General features: G+C 37.9%; 1 protein-coding gene across 3 annotated transcripts in view; it reads left to right on the top strand.

Moving 5' to 3' along the window:
• KIAA1211L (KIAA1211 like) overlaps positions 1-23,086 on the top strand; it is a 162,167-nt gene that overhangs the window by 92,864 nt on the left and 46,217 nt on the right. For all 3 annotated transcript variants that reach the window (XM_027856680.1, XM_027856682.1, XM_027856681.1), the window contains exons 3-7: positions 7,076-7,247; positions 12,246-12,381; positions 13,250-13,411; positions 16,403-16,471; positions 22,637-22,864. In XM_027856680.1, coding sequence (XP_027712481.1) covers positions 7,076-7,247; positions 12,246-12,381; positions 13,250-13,411; positions 16,403-16,471; positions 22,637-22,864 — 767 coding nt within the window. The remainder of the gene's footprint in view (positions 1-7,075; positions 7,248-12,245; positions 12,382-13,249; positions 13,412-16,402; positions 16,472-22,636; positions 22,865-23,086) is intronic.

Here is a 23,086-nt window from a genome sequence, read left to right as displayed (position 1 = left end):
TGTATGTATACTTGTGTATATGCATGTATATGTTACACGCTTGCATTTTATATGTGTATACAAGTGTGCATATTACAATAGGGTGCTACATAAATCTTGTGCATATTTGTGTACACATATCCATGCACATGTATATATTGTTGTTGTTCAGTGTTCAGCCATGTCTGACTCTTCATGATCCCACACCAGGCCCTTCTGTACTCTGTTATTTCTGCTGAGGTCTGTCCAAGCTCATATTCATTCTATCCATCTCATCCTCTGCAGTCCCCTTTTCCTTTTGCCTTTAATCTTTCCTAACATCAGGATCTTTTCCAATGAGTCCAGTCTTTAAACTTCAGCATTTGACTTTCCAATGAATAGCCTGAATTAATTTCAGTGTTGACTGATTTGACCTTCTTGCTGTCCAAGGGATTCTCAGAAGTCTTCTGCAAGACCACAAGACATCAATTCTGCAGTGCTCGGCTTTCCTTATGGTCTCACTCTTAAAGACATCCATTACTACTATTGGAAAAACCGTAGCAGTGAGAGTGTGGACCTTTGTCAGCAAGGTGACATCTCAACTTTTTAGTAGGCTGTACAGATTTGCCATAGCTTTCCTTCCAAGGAGCAAACATCTTTTAATTTCATGGTTGCATGTACATATATGTATATGCCTATATGTGTACATATCACATATTATGTAAAAGTCTTTGGTATATGTCAATAATACACATGCATATTTGTGTATAGTATATTTTATGTATATGTGTATATACACATGTATATGTTTATGTAGAATAACTATAAGGCTGTTAAAAATACAAGATGGGTGTCTAGGTGACACAGTGGAGAGAATACTGACTCTGGAGTCAGAAGGACCTGAGTTCAAATCTGGCCTCAGTCACCAACTAGCAGTGTGACCCTGGGCAAGTCACTTAACCGTGTTTGCTTCAGTTTCTTCATCAATAAAATGAGCTGGAGAAGGAAATGGCAAACCTCTCCAGTTATCTTTCCCCAAAAAAAACCCAGATGGGGTAATGAAGAGTCAGACACAACTGAAACAACTCAAAAACAACAAATATAAGGTGAATAGGGAGAAAAATCAAGTCACTTCCTTAACTTGTCTGGACCACAGTTTATTTGTAAAATGAGGAGTTTGGAACTAGGTGATTTCTAACTCCCAGCTCTAGAGCTGTGATCCATGTTGTAGACTATGTGAGCTCTCTGAGGACAGGTATTACCCATTTTTGTGTTTTGTATCGCCGTTGCCTGTGCAGTGCCTGGATCACGGGGCATAGAGATAGAGGTTTGGACCCCTGATTTCATTGGTATGGGGAACTCTCAGGTAAGGAAGCTGCCTCTATCAGTGCAAGATGGCACCCTCTCTACCACTTAATAGTCTTAAGGTATTGTTTCACTCTGAGACTGAGAGCTTTGAGAGTTTAAATTACTTGCCTGGTGCCTTCCCACAGCCGCTATGTGTTAGAGACCCAGGTCTTTCTGGGTTTGAAGCCAGCTCTATCCATTTTGCCATGTTTGCTAAGTTGATATTCTGGGTCATTGGCATGGCTTATTTTCTATCCCACAGGTCAGGTACTATGAATGCAAAAAGAGGCAAAAGATAGCTGCTGCCCTCGGGGAGATTACAGTCTAATGGGAGAGAGAACAAACAAATATGAATAGACCAGCTGTATGCCAGACAAATAAACAATAATTAAGAGAAGGAAGACACCAGAATTAAGAGGGGTTGGGAAAGACTTCATATAGAAAGTGACATTTTAGTTGGGACTTCAAGGCAGTAGGTAGGACAGGTAGATGGTGCAATGGATAAGAGTGCTCAGCCTCGAGTCAGGAGGACATATCTTCCTGAATTCAGATCTGGTCCCAGACACTTACTAACTGTGTGACTGTGGTCAAGTCACTCAACCTTGTTGGCCTCAGTTCCTCATCTATAAAATGAACTAGAGAAGGAAATGGCCAGGAAAACCTCAAATGGGGTTATGAGGAAAACCCCTGGGGAAAAAAACTCAAACTACTGAACAGCCACAAAGGAACTGAAGGAAGCCAGGAGGTGGAGATAAGGAGAGAGGGCATTCCGGGCATGGAGAAAATGCTCAGAGCCAAGAGCATTGTCTTGTTCTTAGAATAGCAAGGAGGCCAGTATCAATGGATTGAAGATGACTTGGCAGGGAATGAGGTGTAAAAAGGACTGGAAAGGGGTACCTGGGTTATAAAGGGCTTTGAAGGCCAAAGAAAGGATTTTGTATTTGACATTTTGTATAAACATCAAAGGGAATGACTAACCACCAGTCCTTAAATGTTGAAAGAGCTGAGCTGCCTTGATCTCTGAGAGTATCTCTGACCAGCATAGATAACAAGATAAGCTGGTTTGCAGTGGCATCTTTGAATTTGAAAAATATATTTGATCCATAAATTGCAGATAGATTTGCAAATGGACTAGATACGGCCCTATTAAAGGTGGATTCACTTAGGGCCATTCAAAGCCACATAAAGGAGAATCTGTTAAAATGGATTATCTGAAATAGAAAGGAAACTGAGGACCTAGTTACCCAGCCATCTATGATTTAATCTGCGAAACTAGCATTTGCGTATCAAACCAGGTCACCAGACTCCTCAGAGGTCAGAGAGTAGGAGATGGTTTACAGAGATGGCTTTTATAACAAAAAAGAAGAATTGAAAAAAATGACAGAAACTTGTTTTGAACATAATTCAGTTGGACAAGGCAGGTCACCTGACTAGTTCATTTCTCCCAGACTTTTGTAATTCTATGGGAAGTCTTTCCTCCAGGTGGTACTTTTTGTAATCAGAAAGTGTGCTAGAAAAGTTATGGTCAGTGGTTGGCAGTTTCCCCCGCCCCCAATTTCCTTAGAATAGTCCATTATTCAATTCCGACTCTATCTCAAGACAAAGGGGCTTAATTTTAACCTCTGGCTAACTTTTTTCCAGCTGCCAGAAAGGGGAACTTCACCTCTAGTCAACTCACCTTTCTACTAGAAAGGGAAATTTAGCCTTTTTAAAAACTTTATAAACTTAGGATTATTTTATTTTTCTAAATTATTTGCTACTCAATGATAATGTCTTCTAATCTATTCACTAAATCTATACGTAACCTAGACTTAAGAGACCATCTATGTTATTCTGGCTTAGTTTAGGGCTAGCTCTTCCTAAAGAAGGGATCCTAATCCTATAATCAAACTAAAAATAGCTGATATCTTTTTTAAATCCTGGAATCTCAAAGTTGGAAAGAACCTCAGAACTCATCATTATGATGCAAAAATCCTTTTACCTCCCAAGGCCTTGATTTTCATTTTTGGACGTCTCTCATTATTAGCACATGCTGCCTTGTTGAAAGGTTTTGAGTCAAAATCTATTATGTGCTCCAAGAAAGAGGTGAGAAGGGTCTATTAGTAGTAGAAATAATCAAGTTATCACTTAATGATCAGAAAATTATGATCAGGAAAGTAGATAAAGCAACAAATGGATATTTGTGAGACAAGATGGTTTGGTTTTGAGAACCTTTTTTGATAATTTTGAATATCAGTGAATGGCATCAGAAGTGGTTTTCCTGTGTATGGCAGAGATTTGCTTAAGGTAAAAATAACCCCAGTAGTTTTGAATGGCCTTAAATGGGTAGGGTGATATTTCCTGTATAATTGCAAGTAGCCTTCTCTTTAGGGAGGGAAGGGTTCTCTTAATTAACCAAGAGAATTTTATTTTTTTCTTTTAAGTAGTATTTTTTCCAATTACATGTGAAGACAGTTTAACACTCATTTCTTTATAAAATTTTGAGTTCCAAATTTTCTCCCTCTTCCCTAAGATGGTGAGCAATTTGATATAGGTTATATATGTGCAATCATATAAAACATTTCCATATTAGTCATGTTGTGAAAGAAGAAACAGAACAAAAGGAAAAAATATAATAAATATTTTTTTAAAAACAACTATATAAAACTAAAAAAAATAGTGAAAACAGTATGCCTCGATCTGCATTCAGACTCTGTCAGTTCCTTCTCTGAACAGGAATAGCATTTTCCATCATGAGTCTTTTGGAATTGTCTTAGATCATTGCATTGCTGAGAAGAACCAAGTCTATCATAGCTGATCATCGTACAATGTTCTGGTTCTGCTCACTTCACTTTGCATCAATTCATGTAAGTCTTTCCAAGTTTTTCTGAAATCTGCCTGCTCTTCTTTTCTTATAGCACAATAATAAGAAATTTTAAAGAATTTAAAAGTTGCAGAATGAATAAGGTAGGGAAAAAATCATCTTATATTACTGGAGTCTTTGAATTTAAAGAATTTTCATCCTTTAGTAATTAATACACATAACAACAATTAAAAGCATGCTAATGGTGGATTTCAGAAAAACTTGGCAAGACTTTCAATCCATTCAATCCACTGTGCCACCTAACTCCCTCCAGAATAATGTTTTTAAATGCATAAAATAAAATTCATTAGATTACAAAAGAAATTCATGTTGAAATACACTTATCAAAATGCTTTTTAAAGAAATAAGTTCATGAACTCCAGGTTAAGAACTTCTACTCTGTAGGGAATTCCTTTTTAATTTTGCTTTTAAATATCTTTTATGACACTGTCAACTCCTTTAGCAAGTATATGTCTCCTTAACTTGAACTAAATCTCTGTGGTTATTTTCAGCAAGGAAACCCTTGAACTTGTGTATGTTGACCATTCTCTTAAAGGTTTTAGAGAGATGAAAAAGCAAACAATTGGGTTGGTAGTTGCTGAAGTCTTCTCAGTGGTCATTTTTTGGTGTAATTATTCCACACAATCCTTTTTTTTAAAAACTTGCAGATTTTGTTTTCGTATTATGAAGGTGACAAGCATCAACTAACATAAACATTTCCATGTGCAAAAAACAGAAGAGATATCATCCATAATTTTGTGTATTCTATTAGAATCTTCTCTGGGTTATGTTGTAGATTGGCCCCCAAGTACCTTTAATTCTATCACCTCCAGTATAATTTTCTTTGTATCTATGTACAGCATGTAGTTAGGTCTGATTGTTCTTCCTGACTTCTGACTTCATTTTCTTCAGTGCCATTTCCACTTAATATTCTGACATATCAGGTATTATGTGTTAGAATCCAAATGTGATGCTTCCACTGTCATTGATGATAAAAATAGACCATTATGGGAATGATGGCAGATCTGTTTCATTTCACATATATTTGTTTGCTTCCTTCCATGGCATGACTTAATTGGGCCTAACACTGATTACAGGCTTGTTATTTCTACCACTGCTTTTCCATGTTTTAAAAAAAACACTGCCCTTACTGTATATTCATCTTCCCTGTTTTACAAATGAGCCTGTATTCTGAGTTGGTATTATCCTTGGCAGTCTTGTCTTTTTTGCTTGGCAAAGAGATTGTGTTTGTTGGCTGAAACCCGTTTCTGGACTCTTGGTCTCTTCTTTGTAGTGATTGTCAAAACTCTTTAAGAAATAGCAGTTATTAGAGCCAATGTCTTAACTTTTAAGTTTTTTCTTTCCTTTTTTTCTTTGACTTTTCAGTCCTTTTCCTATTTATCAGAATCAACAGCTGATTAATAGAGGTTAGGTTGGAACTAGGTTAGATAATTTGCTCTGTATCTTCTCAACTTTCTTTCTGTGAGCAATTTGAGAACAGACTGGTGTTTTTTTGTTTTTGTTTTTGTTTTTTTACCATTTGTTTGCATTTCTTTGTATCCCCAGCGCTTAGCACCAGTGTCTTGAACATGGTAGATGCCTAAGAAATATTTGTTGTCTTGACTAATTTTTAATTTGGTAGCTATTTGGCACAGTGGATAGAGTGGCATCCCTGAAGCCAGGAAGACTCATCTCCCTCAGTTAAAATCTGCCCTCAAATACTTACCACCGGTGTGATCCTGGACAGGTCACTTAACCCTGTTTGCCTCAGTTTCTTCATCTGGAAAATGAGCTAGAGAAGGAAATGACAAGCCACTTCCACTATCTTTGTCCAAAAAAAACCAAAACCCTAAATGGGGTCACAAAGAGTCAGACACGACTAAAAAACAACTCAACAACAATTAATTTTAACTTCTGAACAGTTAAAGATCTGGCTTTGTACAGACCACAGATTCAGAAGTGAATCTCATTGGTAACCCATTATTTCTTGCCTGTTAAGATAGAGTTCATTTCATTTTGAGGGCTGATGTTTGCCACTTGTTATATGTAGCTTACGACTTTCTACTTGAACAAAGTCAGAATCTCACATAATATGAAATCATGAGATTTCTGATAATCTATAAACTTTTAGCCTCTTTCATTTTGTAATCCTGAACCATATTCTTCAGTATATTTTTCACCCTGTAATCATCTTCCCATTGAAGTCACCAAGTATATGTTGACTTGGTTTGGAAAATTTTTTTCAAGTTCTTCATATAATTTCTCTTCCTCCTCTGCAACATATGGCACACGTAGAGTACATAGACTGAAATTATGGTGATTTATTTGTTTACACTCAAAGATCATTTCCAGGTCATACGATCAAGTGTCACATGTAGTCACTTTTCGTAGAAGTAACCTTTGGTAGCAGGATGAAATCCATTCTACCAGTTCCTTTATTTCTTTCTCTGAAAAAAAAAAATTGAACCATTCTACACCTTGTCTTTCTGTTTTCATTTATAGTGAGAATGTTTATTGGAAATGGTTCAGTTGATCCAGTAGTACCTCTTTTTAGTCATTAGATAAAGATCCCACATTTAGAGTGCCAACATTTAAATTAGTGGTAGATTGGGGCAGCTAGGTGGCGCAGTGGATAGAGCACCGGCCCTGAAGTCAGGAGGACCTGAGTTCAAATCCGGCCTCAGACCAAACACTAGTCACTTACTAGCTGTGTGACCCTGGGCAAGTCACTTAACCCCAATTGCCTAAAACAAACAAAAAAAAATTAGTGGTAGACCAAAGGAGCAGGAAAATAAAAAAGGTGGCCCCAAAATTCTATTCTGCTTGGTGTTTTTCAGTTGTCCCTTAGGTGTGTTGAAGCATATGGAAGCAAAAGGATACTAACTTTTTCCGTGCACACACATTTGTCTGTTTGTCTATCTCATTTAGGAAAGAAGAAGTCCAAGTTCAAAACTTTAAAAAAATTCTTTGGGGGGAAGAAGAAGAGAAAAGAGACCTCAACATCTGCAGGTAGCAGCAGCTGGAAGCCGAGCCAATCAGAGAGTGATGTCATTGCTCCAGCATCTCTGCCCGTTGGCTACGACTCAGAGGATGAACTTGAGTAAGTTACAGGGACTGGACTTTGCCTTTTATTGGCCAGTCAGTTCATAAACTTTTAATAAGCGCTTATATATGTCAGGGACTGTACTAAGGCTGGGCATGGATTATTATACATTAGGCAGCTAAGTAGTACAATTGGCAGCTAGGTAGTGCAGTGGAGAGAGCACTGGGCCTGGAATCAAGAAGACTCATCTTTCTGAGTTCAGATCTGGTCTTAGATGCTTACTCACTCTGTGATCCTGGACAAGTCACTTAACTCTGTTTTTTTCATCTGTAAAATGAGCTGGAGAAGGAAATGACAAACTACTCGTATCTTTGCCAAGAAAAAAGAGTCAGACGTGTCTAAAATGACTGAACCACAACAAATGTTCAGAGGTAGTACAATGGATAGATCGCTGGACCTGTAGTCAAGAAGACCTGAGTTCAAATTTGACTTCAGATATTTGGGCAAGTCATTTAACTAATATCTGCCTCAATTTTCTCATCTATAAAATGAGGGTAGTAATAGCACCTACCTCCTAGGGTTGTTGTGAGGATCAAATGAGATAATACTTGTAAAGTGCTTTGCAAACCTTAAAGTACTATATAAGTGCTATTATAGTTGTAATTATTATTGGGACCCTATGATCTGGAAGGAATTTCTAGACATATAAGTTTTTCTCTTACTTTGTTTCCCTGACCTTTCTTGGTTTAGGAATCGAGGCCTAGGAGGGAATACTTTATTTACTACTTGTGTGACTTGGAAGTTATTCACTTCTCTCTCTGGGCTTCAGAATCTCCAACTATTAATTAGAGTTAGGTTAGTTGATTTTTAAAAATTTTTTAGATTAGTTGCTTTCCTTTTTCTTACTTTTTTAGATTGTTTTCTTATTTTTTTTTAATTAGTTGCTTTTTAAGGTCTCTCCAGTTCTAACATTTTTATTATCTTAAGATTCTCCTGAATAGTTCTGTTCTTCCATAGAATGGCGTTTTCTGTCTTTACATCTTCTCCTGTGGTGATAATTTTTACCTAAAAATCTTCTTAGATCTTGTCAGACTTTGATCTCTTAGAAAGAGAATCCATTTAGGGAAGGCCATTTATTTAAAGAGGAGTCTTGAATAAATGAAAAGCATTTATTAAGTAATAATGTGTATAGCACTGAGAATAGAATAGGGATAGAGATACGTAGTAGTCCTATGATTTCATTGATAATAGGGAACTCCCAGATCAGGAAACTTTATCTCAGTGCCAGTGAGCTACTTAGATAGTCTTAAAGTTGACCAGAGCGCGCAGAGGTTAAAAGACTTGTCCAGAGTCACACAGACAGTATGTGTCAGACTCAGGATTCAAATTGTCTCTCCCCAGATCCAGGGCCAGCTCTTTATCCGCTATACCATGCTGATTCACGTGCTGTAAAAAAAAATTCCCAAAAATAACTATGACCTACAGGAAATAAAAACAACTTTTAAAACGGCTTAAAAAAATCATCTTAAATTTAGCCGAGAATTTTTAGGAAAGATAGCAGTTCCCCAGGATTAGAAAGTTAATGAGAAGCCAAGTAAACGTCATTGTCCCCCATTCATGTTAATTTTACTAGTGCTGGATGCACTGGTACCCTAATAAATGCCCAATTGAATTGTTTACCAAAATGTTTCACTTACCTAAGAATGACCACTTGGTGGCAGCAAACAACTAAAATGTCTTTGGGAGATTTGAATTATTTTTTCGTTCTTTTTTTTTCTTTCTTTCCTTCCTTTCTGCTCATTCTTTCTTTTTTTTGTGTGTGATATCAAGTAGCACAATCATCAGTATTTTGAGGTCTAGAATCCACAATTCGCATCCAAAACTTTCTAGTAGCCTTCTGTCAGCATTTTGGGAATAGAATGCTATTAATTGTACACTTCCTTATTGGGTATTGCTCTCCCTTCAAAGAAACTGGCTGAGGCTGTGCCTACTGGATATTGGGGCAACTGGTATATAAGTAAAAAAACTGAAGTTGTTGACCTAACAATGCAATAATCTGCATCCAGTTTGATCAAAAGTGTTGTACTTAGGGACAGCTAGGTGGCACAGTGGATAGAGCACCGGCCCTGAAGTCAGGAGAACCTGAGTTCAAATCCAGCCTCAGACCAAACACTTGACACTTACTAGCTGTGTGACCCTGGGCAAGTCACTTAACCCCAATTGCCTTAAAAAAAAAAAAAGAAGTATTGTGCTTAACTTCTACCATTTCTTGCTATGTTTATTTTAGGTTGTCAGGGAATATAAACTTTCTCATTTCATTATTTGTCTGGCACACCCTAGCAGTAAAATGCGATGTAGTTCCATTATTGTATGCATCATCATATATAAATATGTTGCATATATTTATGTAGAATCATAAATTCAGAACTGGAAAGAAGACATCTAGGCCAGTTCCCTAGAGATTAGGAAATGAGGCCCAGGAATGTCGATCACACAGGTAGTAAGTAATCAGAGGAGGGATATGAATCTTGGTCCTCAGGTTCTTTCCACAATACCAGTAGAAAGGCAATACTACGTAGCAGATAGACAGCAGACCTCAAAGTCAGAACTGAGTTCAAGTTTCACCTCTGCTCTATCTTAGGCTGCATGAATAGAAGCATAGCATCTAACACAAGGAGGGTATCAGTCCCACCGTGCTCTGCTCTGGTTGAGTCATATCTAGAGTATCATGTTCAATTAAAGGTAAAATGCCTGAGGTATAAAATCATGTGCAAAAGAAGGTAACTAAGATACTGAGGATATACTAAACAGGGGAATCCATGAACTTGTTTTGTTTTTTTGTTTTTTTAGGAAAAAATCTTGATAACTGTATTTCAGTGTAATTGGTTTCCTTTTCTATCCTATTTTATCTATTCTATCCTATTCTTCTAAAGGATCCTTAACACAAAAGTTAAGAACCCCAATTCTAAACCATGCCATGTGAGGACAGGCTAAACAAGCAAAAGACTTCAGAAGAGATATGATCTCTGTATTCATTTTTTCTTTTTCTTTCTTTTCTGATTTTTTTGAGATTGGGTATTCCTATCTCACTCAGGCTGAAAAGACAGCCATTCATGGACCAGATCCCGCTACTGATAGACATGAAGGCTTTGACCTGCTCTGCTTCTCACTTAAGTCTGTCACCCATCTTTGGGCAGTCTGGTGGCTGCCTGCTCCCAGGGCCTCTCCTTATTGGTGCTTCACTAAGGGCAGAAAACCATTCAGCTTAGTGCATTGTAGCTCAGAATTCCTGAGCTCAAGTAATCCACCAGCCTTGGCATCCCTGCCATAGTAGGGATGGCCACATTAGGCCATGATCCTATTCAAGTATTTGAAGCCTGATGTGGAAAAGATTTAATCAAGGTTTGTTCTGTGTGGCCCTCACAAGCAAAACTAAGACAAATGCAGGGAGGCAGATTTTAGCTCAATTGGGGAAATATTGCTTAACGATTAGAGCTGTGCAAAAGTAAGATAGACTACCTCGGTAGGTCATGTGGCCTCTAAGTTCCTTATTGGAAAAACCCATAAGGATATTGTCCCACTTCAAAGAAACTGACTGGGGCAACTGATATAAAAGTTAAAAAAAAGTTGAAGTTGTTGCCCAAACAATGCAGTAATCTGCATCCTAGAGACCCTCACACTAAAGCTGAACTTTTTATATACCATTATGTGTGTGTGTATAATATATATATATATGTATATATATGTATATATACACATACACATACACATACACACACACAGACTCACATGTACAGACAATCCATTGAAGATGTTGTAGAGGGAATTCAGACTTAAGGTAAAAGTTGAATTACATATCACCTCCAAGCTTCCTTCTAATTTGGAGATTCTGTGATTCCGTGCCTAGGGGTTGTTTATCATTTGAGTGCTATTTGAAGTTTGGAAGAATGTGAATTCATAGAACTGCACGGACTTCCTTGGGGTGGTATTCATTTTGCAAGCAACGCTTCACAAAATAGCCTTCAAGGCTGTTGGCAGATTACTGAGGTCAAATTTTCACATGCACAAATGAAAAAAAATTGGCAATATCTTCACTTCGGTGTACTGAGACAAGCTTTCCTTCCTTCATTGTCAGGTGTCTAAAATAGATCCTTTTCCACCTATTGTTTGAGTGGCCACCATTGCTAGGAAAATATGACTATTAATTCCTGCATCCTTTATTGAGAATACATCCTCCATTTATTCCTCGTGAATCCTGTTCCAAACTAATGCCTAGTTGGTGGGGGAAGGGAGTAGTGGGGTGTCAGAATTAAGATTAGAGGCCAGCAAGAAAAGAATGATTTTAAAAAATTGGTAATATCCCCATATTACATTTGAGAGTGCGCCCATGTTCCTGTATTGCATAGAGTAATAAAAAGGGACTATGGATTTACAAATTTGAAATTTCCATTCAAATATGCCATTTGCTAAACCCAGATGCCAGGACATGGGTGGATATTTTGTCTAATCTTGTGACCAGACTATCAGGCAGCCAGTTCACCCAGCCTGCTGTGCAAACACAGCCTCCAGAATAGCTTCTTTACTTGGGAGCCAGAGCGCCTGCTTGCTTACATACAAGAAATGACTTCATTCTCTCCAGATTTTCCATATAACTTAGAGTGGAGAGGGGTCAGAAGTGAGATTGGTTTTGAGCTGTTCTTATTCATTCTGCTTTCTTGGGGTCATCGTTCCTGTCCTACTTTTTTTTTTAAATAAAGTTTGCATCTTCCGTATCACATATCTCATTTCTACTATGAGAATTCGTGTCTCTGAAGTACCTGACATGTAGAGAGTGTTTCTTAAAGACTGCTTGACTGACTGTTGTGCTCCTGGAGGGCCTGAGGGTTGGTCTTTGACAATACAAAGATGGTGTCATTGGGAACAACAGTCCCAATATTGGTCTTTTTATGTGGTCAAGCCACAATTTACGTTTTCTGTGGTTCTTATCACTGAGGCATGGAGTGATTAGGAAGGAATGAAAGCATGCATAGTGTGAACTTATCTTTTCTATCCTAGGGATCACAAGGGTACCTTGGGGAGCCGAGCCCTTTCACACGACAGCATTTTCATTCCCGAGACAGGTCAAGACCCCCCCAGGCCAGCTCGGGTGTTTTCTCAGGAAAATGTTTCTGAGAGGATCAGAGCTTTACAGGTAATATTCCAAGCAGTGACATATGAGATGTGGAGTTGAGATATTTCTTAATATGTTACTATGATGATTTGGGTCATTTGGATGCTACTTTGTCACTCAGAAGATCATGATTTCATCTCTGGGAGTACTCTACACCTTTTATCAACCCAGATCACAGCCTCTCCACTTCTTAGTATATGGTTTCAAGAGTTGCTGGGGCCCTGAAATTTTTCATTTGGTGAGTTCAATTCAGGAATTCAGTTCAATCCAAATCCAACTGACATTTGTTAAGCCACTGCTCTGTGTAAGGTACAAGGGCTACTTTGCAAAATGAAAAGACAAAAATGAAAAATGGTCCCTTCAAGGAGTTTAAATTCAACTGTACTCTCCAAATTTAGGTCATCTGGTCTCCAGTGGTATCCATTGCCCAGCTCATACCTGAAGCCTTCCCACCTTGGGTTGGACCCACAAGTACTTGGGATACCACTTGCCATAGTCTTTGAGGACCCATGACAAACTGATGCAACAGAGCAGGACTTCATTAGAAGTTTCTCTACTATGAGCACTTTTCCATTCATTGTTAGTAAAATAATTCATTCTCAAAAAAATTCTATCCTTGTCCATCATAATTACAGCTCCAGAGTTAATCATTTCTGAAACATTGTGATGAAGGGGCATAGACTTAGCAGAGTAGGTTTCTTAGTTCAATCTTTAGCACCTAGCATGGAGCCTTAGCACAGAGAAGACATTTAAGTAACATTATTGATTCTATAGATGATTTTTTAAAAATCAGTCATTATCAGTTATATCAGCCCCCCCCAAAAAAAATTCCTGTTAATAAATGTTAGGTATCAACTTAAGAGAATATTTCTTTTTTTTTCCATTACAGATGAAAATTCAGTATAATGTGAAGCTGGGACCCCCTCCTCCGTGTGGGATTCCCACAAAACGGGGAGATGATGCCGGCATGAGTTCTGAAGATGATGGGTTACCCAGGAGTCCTCCAGAAATATCTTTATTACATGATATAAATGCCAGCACAGCAACAAAGGCAAGTATCACCATCAGCCTCTTGTGCTTGTGACCCATTTCAGTCACGAAGGGCAACTAGATGTTTCTTGGGGTACCTGCACTCCTTCCTTTTCAGATTATTCCCAAAGGGCACATGCGTCTATGGTAGAGAAGTGCCAGCAGATTTTATTGCTTAGATCAGTCCTTGGATGGATTGGGGGTATGGGGGCCATTGGCTACACTTGGTTTTTATCCTTTGAGCTGAAAGTGGGTCCTTCTTTAGAGATGATTCAGATACCATGATGCAGGATGCTGTTAACATAGAGGGACGGGGATGGGTGTCACAACATTTCTTGAAACACATTTAAGAAAAACACCTTGCCACAGCCACCTCCTCTGCCAGTATATGCAACAGTCCATCTTACTGGTCCTCCAGCTCTCCAGTGAAGAGAGGGAAGTACTTTTCCTCATCTCTACCCCAGGGCTAACCTTGGGCATAATTACATAGCATTCAGCTTTGTCCTATTGTTCTTTTCATTGGCACTGTTGTAGCTATTGTGGATTTTTTTTCTTGGTTCTTACTTCATTTTGCCTCAGTTTTTGTCTCTGTTAATTTTTCCTTATGTGACTATGGGCAAATCACTTAAAATAACCTGGATTTCCTCAACTGCAAAAGAAGGGGGGAGGTTAATCTAGGTGACCTTTGAAGTCCTCCCAGCTCTAAATCTATGATTATATCTATCTGGTCATAAATTGTTTAGACCAGATAGCTAGTTTCAATGAAATGAAACGAATTCTGCCTCTTTTTTCTAGTTTGTGTTTGTGAGGTTGTGAATAATTTGTGTTTCTGGGTAAGCATTGAATGTACATGACTATACGTTTCTGTTTAGGACAGAAGAGTTTTAGGGTTCTGAATAGAAATATGATAGGGTCAGGATGCCAGAGGGTCAAAAACTGGTGTAGGTAAAAATGGATAGGGCCATTTAACATTTAACAAATAGATTTTTTAAATATTTATGGGCTCGTTATGTACCCACACATACACTAGTACTTATGTGTTTATGAGATAGCCAAGAAGTTAAGTGGATAGAGCAGCAGGTCTGGAGTCAGAAAGATCTGAGTTCATATCTGGCCTCAGACACATACTAGCTGTGTGAGTTTGGGCAAGTCACATAAGCCCTATTTGCCTCAGTTTCTCATCTGTAAAATGGAGACACACTGTAGAAGGAAATGGCAAACCACTCCAGTATCTTTGCCAAAAAATTCCACGGACAAATCCATTGAGTCACAGAGTCGTACAGGACTGAACAATATATGTTTACAGAGGCAGGAAGGAGGCACAGTAGATAGAAAAATGGATCCAGAGGTAGGAAGACTTCAGACACCAGTTGTGTGAACTTATCTGCTTCAGTTTCCTCAACTGAAAAATAGGGATAATAATAGCACCTACCTCTCAGAGATTTTAAATGAATTAAATGTGATAATATTTGTAAAGTGCTTAGTACAATTCCTGGTCCATAGTAAGTACTTAATAAATGCTGTTTCCTTCCTTCCATCATAGACATCCATATCTTGGTATGTGGATGGGGGAATTTACCTTTAGTGTTGTCCATTGGAGCTAGAAAAAATAAACTCAATAAGTAACTTCCTAGGCCCAAATAATGCAGTTCATTAACTTAACAGCTCAAATTTCCAAGATAACTTTCAAATTTATTCCTACAACTTTTAGTATATGCAAATTTTCCAGCATTCACATGATTGGTAAGGGTAGGATTATTACTCAAAGCTACATGTAAGTCAGAAGAGCCTTGTGGTTAAAGATATAAACATGAATAATAGGGTAAAGCTTTTTTTTTTTTAAGATACTGGAATATAGAATCTGACAAGTCTTTATTTTACTGTGATAGATTGAACAGATGTTATTTGCATCCATACAACATTAGGAAACACACAGATAAATGTAGTTTTAGGGAGTCTGCTATTTATTGCCCTACAGTTTTCTTATGAAAAAAAAACAGCCTGGTATAATGGCTTGAGGGCCAGTCTTGAAGTCAGACTTCCTATACGAGCTAACCATAGTGCCCCAGACAAACCTCAAAGCTATAAATTGAAGAAAGTTGCAGATCTGCTTTGGTAAAAGGAATGAAGGAAATTTCTCCTGTCACTTTCTCACACAGATAGTGATGTGATCATGAGTTAAGGGGTGGGGGATCCAACTTCCATATTGTTCTGGATTACATATGCAACAGAAACTGAGATTTGGAACACCCTCGTACACTGAAGCAAGGAGGGGAAAGAATATTCTCCTAGTAATGACTCATAGTGGCATCCCCACTGTATCATTTGGATTTTGTTGTGACTAAGCAAGAGATAGAAGACTGTATGGCATTGAAACTAGGTCTCGGATATCTCAATTTATAGTTTATTGTTTCAGTTCTCTTTTTAGGCCTATCATCCCATTTCTCTTTTAGGGGAGAAGGGAAAGAGAAAGAAAACAAACAACAGAGTGTTGAGAAGATTCTGGCCTGGGAGACCCAGGTTCAAATCCCAGCTCTGGCACTCACTAGGTTTTATGACTTTTGGAAATCACTTAACCTCTGTGGTCCTCAATTATCTCATCTGTGAAATGTGGGAATTGAATTAGATAGCTTTTGAACTCTCCTTTCCAGCTTTCCCATCCTGTGATTTGCATAGAGTTGGTCTAATTTTTCCTGGCTCCCAGATCCATAGCAAACCTTCCCTCTTAAATGCCGTGATTCTTTATGATACAGAAGGAATACTGTTAGTATTTCAATTGTAATCTAAATAATATCAAAATAATAACAACGTGTAACTTGAATAGCATAATACTTAGATTAGACCTTCATTCTTTTTCTGTACCTTTTTTTTTTATGTTCAAGTTTGGCTTCTTAATATCGAATACTACGAGTATTTTATGTTACTTTTGTATTGCATCTAGGTGTGTTATCTGTCTTGTAATCCACCTCATTGTTCATCTTTGACTGAATCTCTCCCTCATTCCATTCCACAGTTCTCTGACCCTCACAAGCATCTTAGCTCTTTGAGTTTAGCTGGAACAGGCAGTGAAGAAGAAGAACAGGTAATTTCTAACTCTATTCATTAAGAAGAATACAAAAATCTAGACCCACAAAGACATAAATATCACGATGAACAAAATCAGAATTTTACAAAACAGCAACAAGATTTATGTCAGAATTAACCTTTCCATAGACTGCATTGATTTATAATTCATACCCTTCTCACTTTATCCACAGTCCTTTCATGTCAGTTCTTTTGTTTTTGTAAATATATTTCTTTTCCACATTTTAGAAACTTCCCAGAAACACCTGAGCAAATCCCCCACACACAAATTATATTTCCCCAAAACAGTTCAGGAAAACCACCTAATAGGGTGATTCACCTTTCACTTCTGTAGTTGCCCATAGATAACAGAAAGGAAGGATGTGTGGTTGAACTTTAACAGTATGGTACAGACATTGTCTGTATTTAAATGTCAAGTTTTAAAAAAAGCACCCCCAGAATAACTTAACAATTTGAGCTAAGAACAGCAATCCACATGGCAAGGCACGATGCCAAACTTTATGGCATTAAATAAATATATAAAATAAATAATAACTATTACAAAATAACAATAAATGATAGTGTAGTTCAGGGTAACGAAGGGGAGGAGACAGAATCATCTTTGTTCCTTTAGTTACGAGACCAAATTCTGGTCACTGAAGGGGTTCTCTACATACAAAACTAAGCTAAGAACAAAATCAATTTAGCTATTCAAAAATTATTAAAACAGAGACCAGTCGATGTAATTGTGCTTTAAATCCCAGAGGGATGGGACTGTATTCTTTGTGCCATGCGACACTTAGTATGGCCTCGTTTACATGTAGATATTTAATATGAAACAGTTTCATGTTATCGAGGGAGTGTTGTGATTTTTTAAAAAATCCATTATCTGAGGATAATTCCGTGGTATCACTTCCTACTTGAAGAGATTATTTTGGTTTTTTTTTTCTTTTTTTAAATATTTTCTTTTTCCCAATTACATGTAAAGACAATATGCATTTTTTTTATTTTGAGTTCCAAATTTTCTCCCTCCCTAAGACAATAAGCAATTAATGCAGGTTATGTATGTGCAATCATGAATAGATTATTTTGTAAATAAATTTTATTTTAAAATGTAATTATTACATTCAAAGACCAAGGTTTTTGAGACTTATCATTTATGGATTTTTTTTTTTCTTTTTGGTGAGGCAATCGGGGTTAAGTGACTTGCCCAGGGTCACACAGCTAGTAAGTGTTAAGTGTCTGAGAACAGATTTGAACTCAGGTCCTCCTGACTCCAAGGCTAGAGCTCTATCCACTGCGCCACCTAGCTGCCTCGTTTATGGAATTTTCAAAGAAGGTTATTTGGTACAGAGGCAGCTAAGTGGCACAGTGGATAGCATGCTAGGACTGGAGCCAGGAAGACCTGAGTTCAAATCCAGCCTCAGACATTCACTAGCTGTGTGACCCTGGGCAAGTCGCTTAACTCTGTTTGTCTCAGTTTCCTCACCTGTAAAATGAACCGGAGGAAGAAATGGCAAACCATTTCAATATCTTTGCCAAGAAAACCCTAAATGGGTCACAGAGAGTCAGACATAACTGAAAAATAACTGAACAACAAGAGTTTGGTATAATGGGAAGAATCTTGATTGTGGAGTCAGGATCTGGGTTCAAATCCAACTTCTGATAGCTTGATACTTGTGTGACCTTGGGCAAATTGCTGAACGTCCCTAGGCCTTAGTCTCCTCATTTGTAAAATGAGAGGGTCGTACTAGACGGCCTCTGAGGCCCCATCCCATTTTAGAGCTTAGGACATGAAATCAGCTGATAATTTGATTAGATTCAACAGGCATTTATTAAATAATAAATATGTACAAAGCTCAATGCTGGGCACTGGAATCAGCATGAGAAATTTTTCTTTTTGTAAATAGTGTTTAATTTTTTCCAATTACATGGAAAGATAGTTTTCGACATTCATTTTTATAACATTTTGAGATCCAAATTTTTCTCGCTCCTTTCCCTGCCCTTTCCCCAAAACAGCAAGCAATCCAATATAAGTTATATATGTGCAATCATGCCATATACACTTCCACATTAGTCATGTTGTGAAAGAAGAAACAGAACAAAAGGGAAAAACCACCAAAAAAAAACCCGAGAAAAATGAAAATAGTGGCATAAGAAATTAAATGAGAATTTTGCAGTTTTGTACAAGGTGCAGACCACTCTCGAAGGCCAGCAGAGAACACAGAAAATGTTTAGAAACTCAGAAATGCATAAAATATATGTATATTATTGTATAATATCAACATATTTTATCTTTTAATAACATAAATATACACTTTCTTCTCTAGTATGAAGGGAGGGCCAAAAAATTTTACATAGATTTTCCAGATTGTGGGAAAGGGGGGTGGGGCAGCCACCACACCCCTAACCCCTGCCTTGTGGAAGGGTTAAGTGTAATGGGCTGGTATAGAAGTGGCTGCATTTTTTAGCCACACTGAGAGAGAAAGACCCCTCAGACTTGAGGAACATTGAAAAATGGGCCCTAGGCTTTAAGAGCTAGAGATGTCAGTATTAACACACCTGTGGTCACTAGCAGCCATAGCCTGCTGTGCTTACCAGGATAGTCACAGTAAGCAGCAACCCTTACAGCTATAAAGTGAAGGCTTTCTGGGGACAGTTAGGTGGTACAGTGGACAAAGCATGGCCCTGGAGTCAGGAGAACCTGAGTTCAAATCTGGCCTCCGACACGTGAAAAGTGACTCTGGGCAAGTCACTTAACTCAGATTGCCTTGCAAAAAAAAAAAGTGAAGGTTTTCTTTCTTCCAAGAAGCAAAAACTAAAATAATCACTGTTTAGAGGTCATCCTTAGATCTGGAGGAAATGAGAAAGGTCCCTAAACTGCAGCTGCTTACTGCTTCTTTTATTCTTTTTTTTTTTTTAGGGCCAAAAAAATCAATTGTGTTTTTAATTTAAATTTATTTTTAGTTTTCAACATTCACTTTTATAAGATTTTGAGTTCTAAATTTGTCCACCTCCCCAAAACAGCATGCAATCTAATATAGGCCTGCTTCTTCATTCTAGTGGCCACTTAGGTTGTGTTTAGTGCCCCTTAATCTGGCTCTTTAGGCCCTCCTCACCTGCTTCCAAATCCAGATGACCCCACTTGAATTTACAAAGGTAGGACTTCAGAATTCTATGCGGGGGGGGGGGGGGGGGGGGGGGTTGCTTTACCCTTGACTCCATTGAGACCCCTCAGAGTCACGAAAACTAAGCCAAGGCTAGGAGCTGGAGTTTTAGAGATACCAGTTAAAAAGCTGCCTCTCTTAGTCCATCTATAGCTCACTTAAAAAAAATTGACTACAGGATTAAAATGGGGCATTGCCCTCTGGGGTTGCCCAGTCCTGCCTAAAACTGTACATAGATAGGCATCTTGATTGCCCAAGGCCTCAAAAACTGTCATAATCACTTAGTTAGAAAACAAAGCCAAGACTGAAATTTAGAAGTCTAATGCAAGGTGAAAAGAGAATTTGGTTTCATTCCAATTTCTTTATAAGCTTTTCCAGAGGAGTAGAGGTTGGAGGGGTTATAAGCAGAGAAAAGGGATGGGGGGTTGGGGGAAGCAGGAATTATTCATGCTTCCTGAGTCCTCTTGTATTGTGTGTCCATATTTTTTTTTAAGAGGGGAAAAAAAAAAGATTGAAATGTCTCTGAGCACACGCAAGCTCACCAGCCCTTCTGAGGATCCATCGTGTTTGGGTTGTTTGTATCACACAATTCTTAGTTTCTAATCAATAAGAAAGAGATGCTACTCCCTTTAGTGAACAACAGTCCTTTTTCCTTTTTTTTTTCTTCTAAGTATAGTCTCTCTCTATATATATATATATGTAGTCTTCTAAGCTAGTCTCATTGTGAGATGCCAGCATTCTGTCTAAAATACAGTAAAATGCTTGTTGACTGACTGATACTCAACACAGGAGTTTTTTTAAAACCATTTTTATTTCAAGTCAGAAAGCAGCCTTATTTCAGAAAGGCTGGGTTTGCCTGTGTTACCCACATCAATTTCCTGAATCCAGATAGCTAGCAGGTATCGGAATTTTTTGCCTTTAATGTGGTTTTGTTTTCAGTGTTTTATTTTTTATTTTATTCCCCCATAAGCTGATAAGAAAACAAAAATAGAACCTAGGTGCCTTTGATTCCTCTTTTCTGGGATTTTTAATCATTTTCCCTTTCTAGCTGATGCAATTAGAATTTGTTTTCATTAGACAAGAGCAGTGTCATATAGACTAATATGAAAAATGAATGACTTGCTGAAGGAATTTGCCTGCAGGGGACAGCAGGCCCCAAGCCAGTCTCTCTGTTCTCACATTCAAGAGAATATTGTCCCCCAGCTTTGCTAGATTCACTGTGCAGAAATGAAATTATTGCCTTACTTATTGGTTCAACCACAAAATTGAACTTTGTTGATTTTCATCATTGCACAGACTAAAATTTGGTGCTGGGATTTTTTGAGGGGGTTTTGGATCCTGGGCTGTCAGTAAACAGATTTTTTTATCTGTACCACAATCTTTCACTAAATAGACTGTGGTCTGGATTTTGGTAATAATTACTGCCTTTGTCTTTTCCCACATTACTTTATATTGATGAGTATCTCTGCTACAGAAGCCGTTTAGACGTCATTCAATTAAGGAGCTCTGCCAAATAAGATATTTCATAATGTTGAAAAAGAAAAAAAACTTCCAGCAGAAGTTCAAAATTGAAATAACTTCCCTTCCTTGAACAAAGTGTCCTCTGTCGGATAGATACACCCAAGTGAGGGAGTGTTTGAATCAAAATATTTGTTTAGAAAACACATCAACCAGCCTGGTACCATCAAAACCATCAACACATGTAAAGCTAAGAAATTAATTGAGTAGTTATCGTCTGAATTTACTGTGCTCAGCCAGAGTCACACCTAAGCAAACTTATGAAATTAGCAACCAGAATTTGTCTTTGGTGACTTCCAACCTTCCCTACTCTGGTAAGATATTTGTCCCTGGTAAAGAATTAAAAAATAATGAAGACCTTAGTAAGGACTTAAGTGAGCACAGAAGGATTTTGGCCTGAGAGTGAAGCCATTGACATGGAATCATGTGATGAAATAGATGTTCTTTGACCAGTGCACCACATGGAGAAACCACTTGGACTGTCAACCACTGGTCCAGCTTTATTGCTCCATATACAAGGAGAAACTTTTATCACGTCTAAGTATTTCAAGTGGGCAAGCCCCCTGATGCAAAGGTTTTGGAACAAAGAGTTGGCACAGTTCGTAGTCTTAAAGCCTTTCTAGGTCACTGGAAGCCAGGATAGAAGTGGTCTCTTTCATTCAGCACTTCAGATTTTCTTAGAAATGTATGACATATTTTCATGTGTTTATCCAGCATGTTGGCTTCTGTTTAACATAGTCACAAGATTTGGAGCCAAGAGATGTGGGTTCCATTCCTGGGCCAAATTGTTTGCCTTTAGTCAAGTTGATTTATCTCCCTGAACCCCAGATTCTTAGGCAGCTAGGTGACATAGTGGATTGAATGCCATATTTGGCATCAGGAGGACCAGAGTTCAAATCTTGCCTCAGATGCTTGCTAATTGTGTTACTCTGGGCAAGTTGCCTAAATTCTTTTAGCCTCCATTCTCTCCTCTGTAAAATGGGGATAATAGCAGCAGCTATCTGCAAAAATAAAGTGAAATAAAATATGTGAAATGTTCTACACTAAATATTATCCATTAATCATTATGATATTTCCCATCTGTAAAATAAGGTTAGTAAGAACTGACCTACTTACTACCTCTTGGCCCTGTTGAGAGACTCAAAAAAGAGAATTTAGGTAAAGCAGTTGGTAAACACTAAAGTATATGAATTTCATCCCTTATTTGTTATTGTTTTCTATTAAGATATCACAGAATTCTCCCCATCAAATGCCAAATTTAGAATATTTAGAAAAAATATTTAGATATAACAAACAAAAATAATAAAATTTTAAAGATTTTTTTTAGATGTGATAAACAAATAGAATAAATAAATATTTAGAAATTTTAAAATTCCTCATAAGAAAGACCAAGGAACAGTACGAAAACTAAGCTCATTAAGAGAAGAGAAGTAAATGTTTGGAATCTTATTCTTTTGCTTTTTTTAAGCTAATGCCCTTGATGTCTTTGCTTTCGAAAGGTCACTTTAGGTTCTTCTTCCAGACCCCTTTCTCCAGACCAGCTATTCTCTAGACATGCCAGCGATACCATGACGTCTCCACGGACATCAGACAGTAGTCTCTCACCTCTAGCAGATTTCGATTATCCTCCTGAGTTCTCTTCCTGCCTTGATAACTCTGCGGCAAAGCACAAACTCCTAGTTAAACCTCGAAACCAGCGGTCCAGCAAAATGAGAAGGTTGTGTTCGGTAAGTCATGTCTCACCAAATGGAAGTGGGGCTTGGTACTCATATGGAAAATGTTGCCAGGAATGGTTCCTTGATCACTGGAGCAGGGTCAGATGTCCCTACTCATTTTCAGCACGCCTACCACTGAAACTGACCACATTGCCTGGGTGACTTGGTTGGCCTTAGGAAGAGGGGCTTAGGTGCTGATGTTAGAGTGCTTGTCTCCCTTGAAGAAAGAACCTA

The sequence above is a fragment of the Vombatus ursinus genome, unplaced genomic scaffold, assembly GCF_900497805.2.
Source record: "Vombatus ursinus unplaced genomic scaffold, bare-nosed wombat genome assembly UNPS02011591.1, whole genome shotgun sequence".
Classification (NCBI taxonomy): Eukaryota; Metazoa; Chordata; class Mammalia; order Diprotodontia; family Vombatidae; genus Vombatus; species Vombatus ursinus.
Note: the sequence above shows the minus strand (reverse complement) of the source record. Positions and strands in the feature narration are given on the sequence as shown.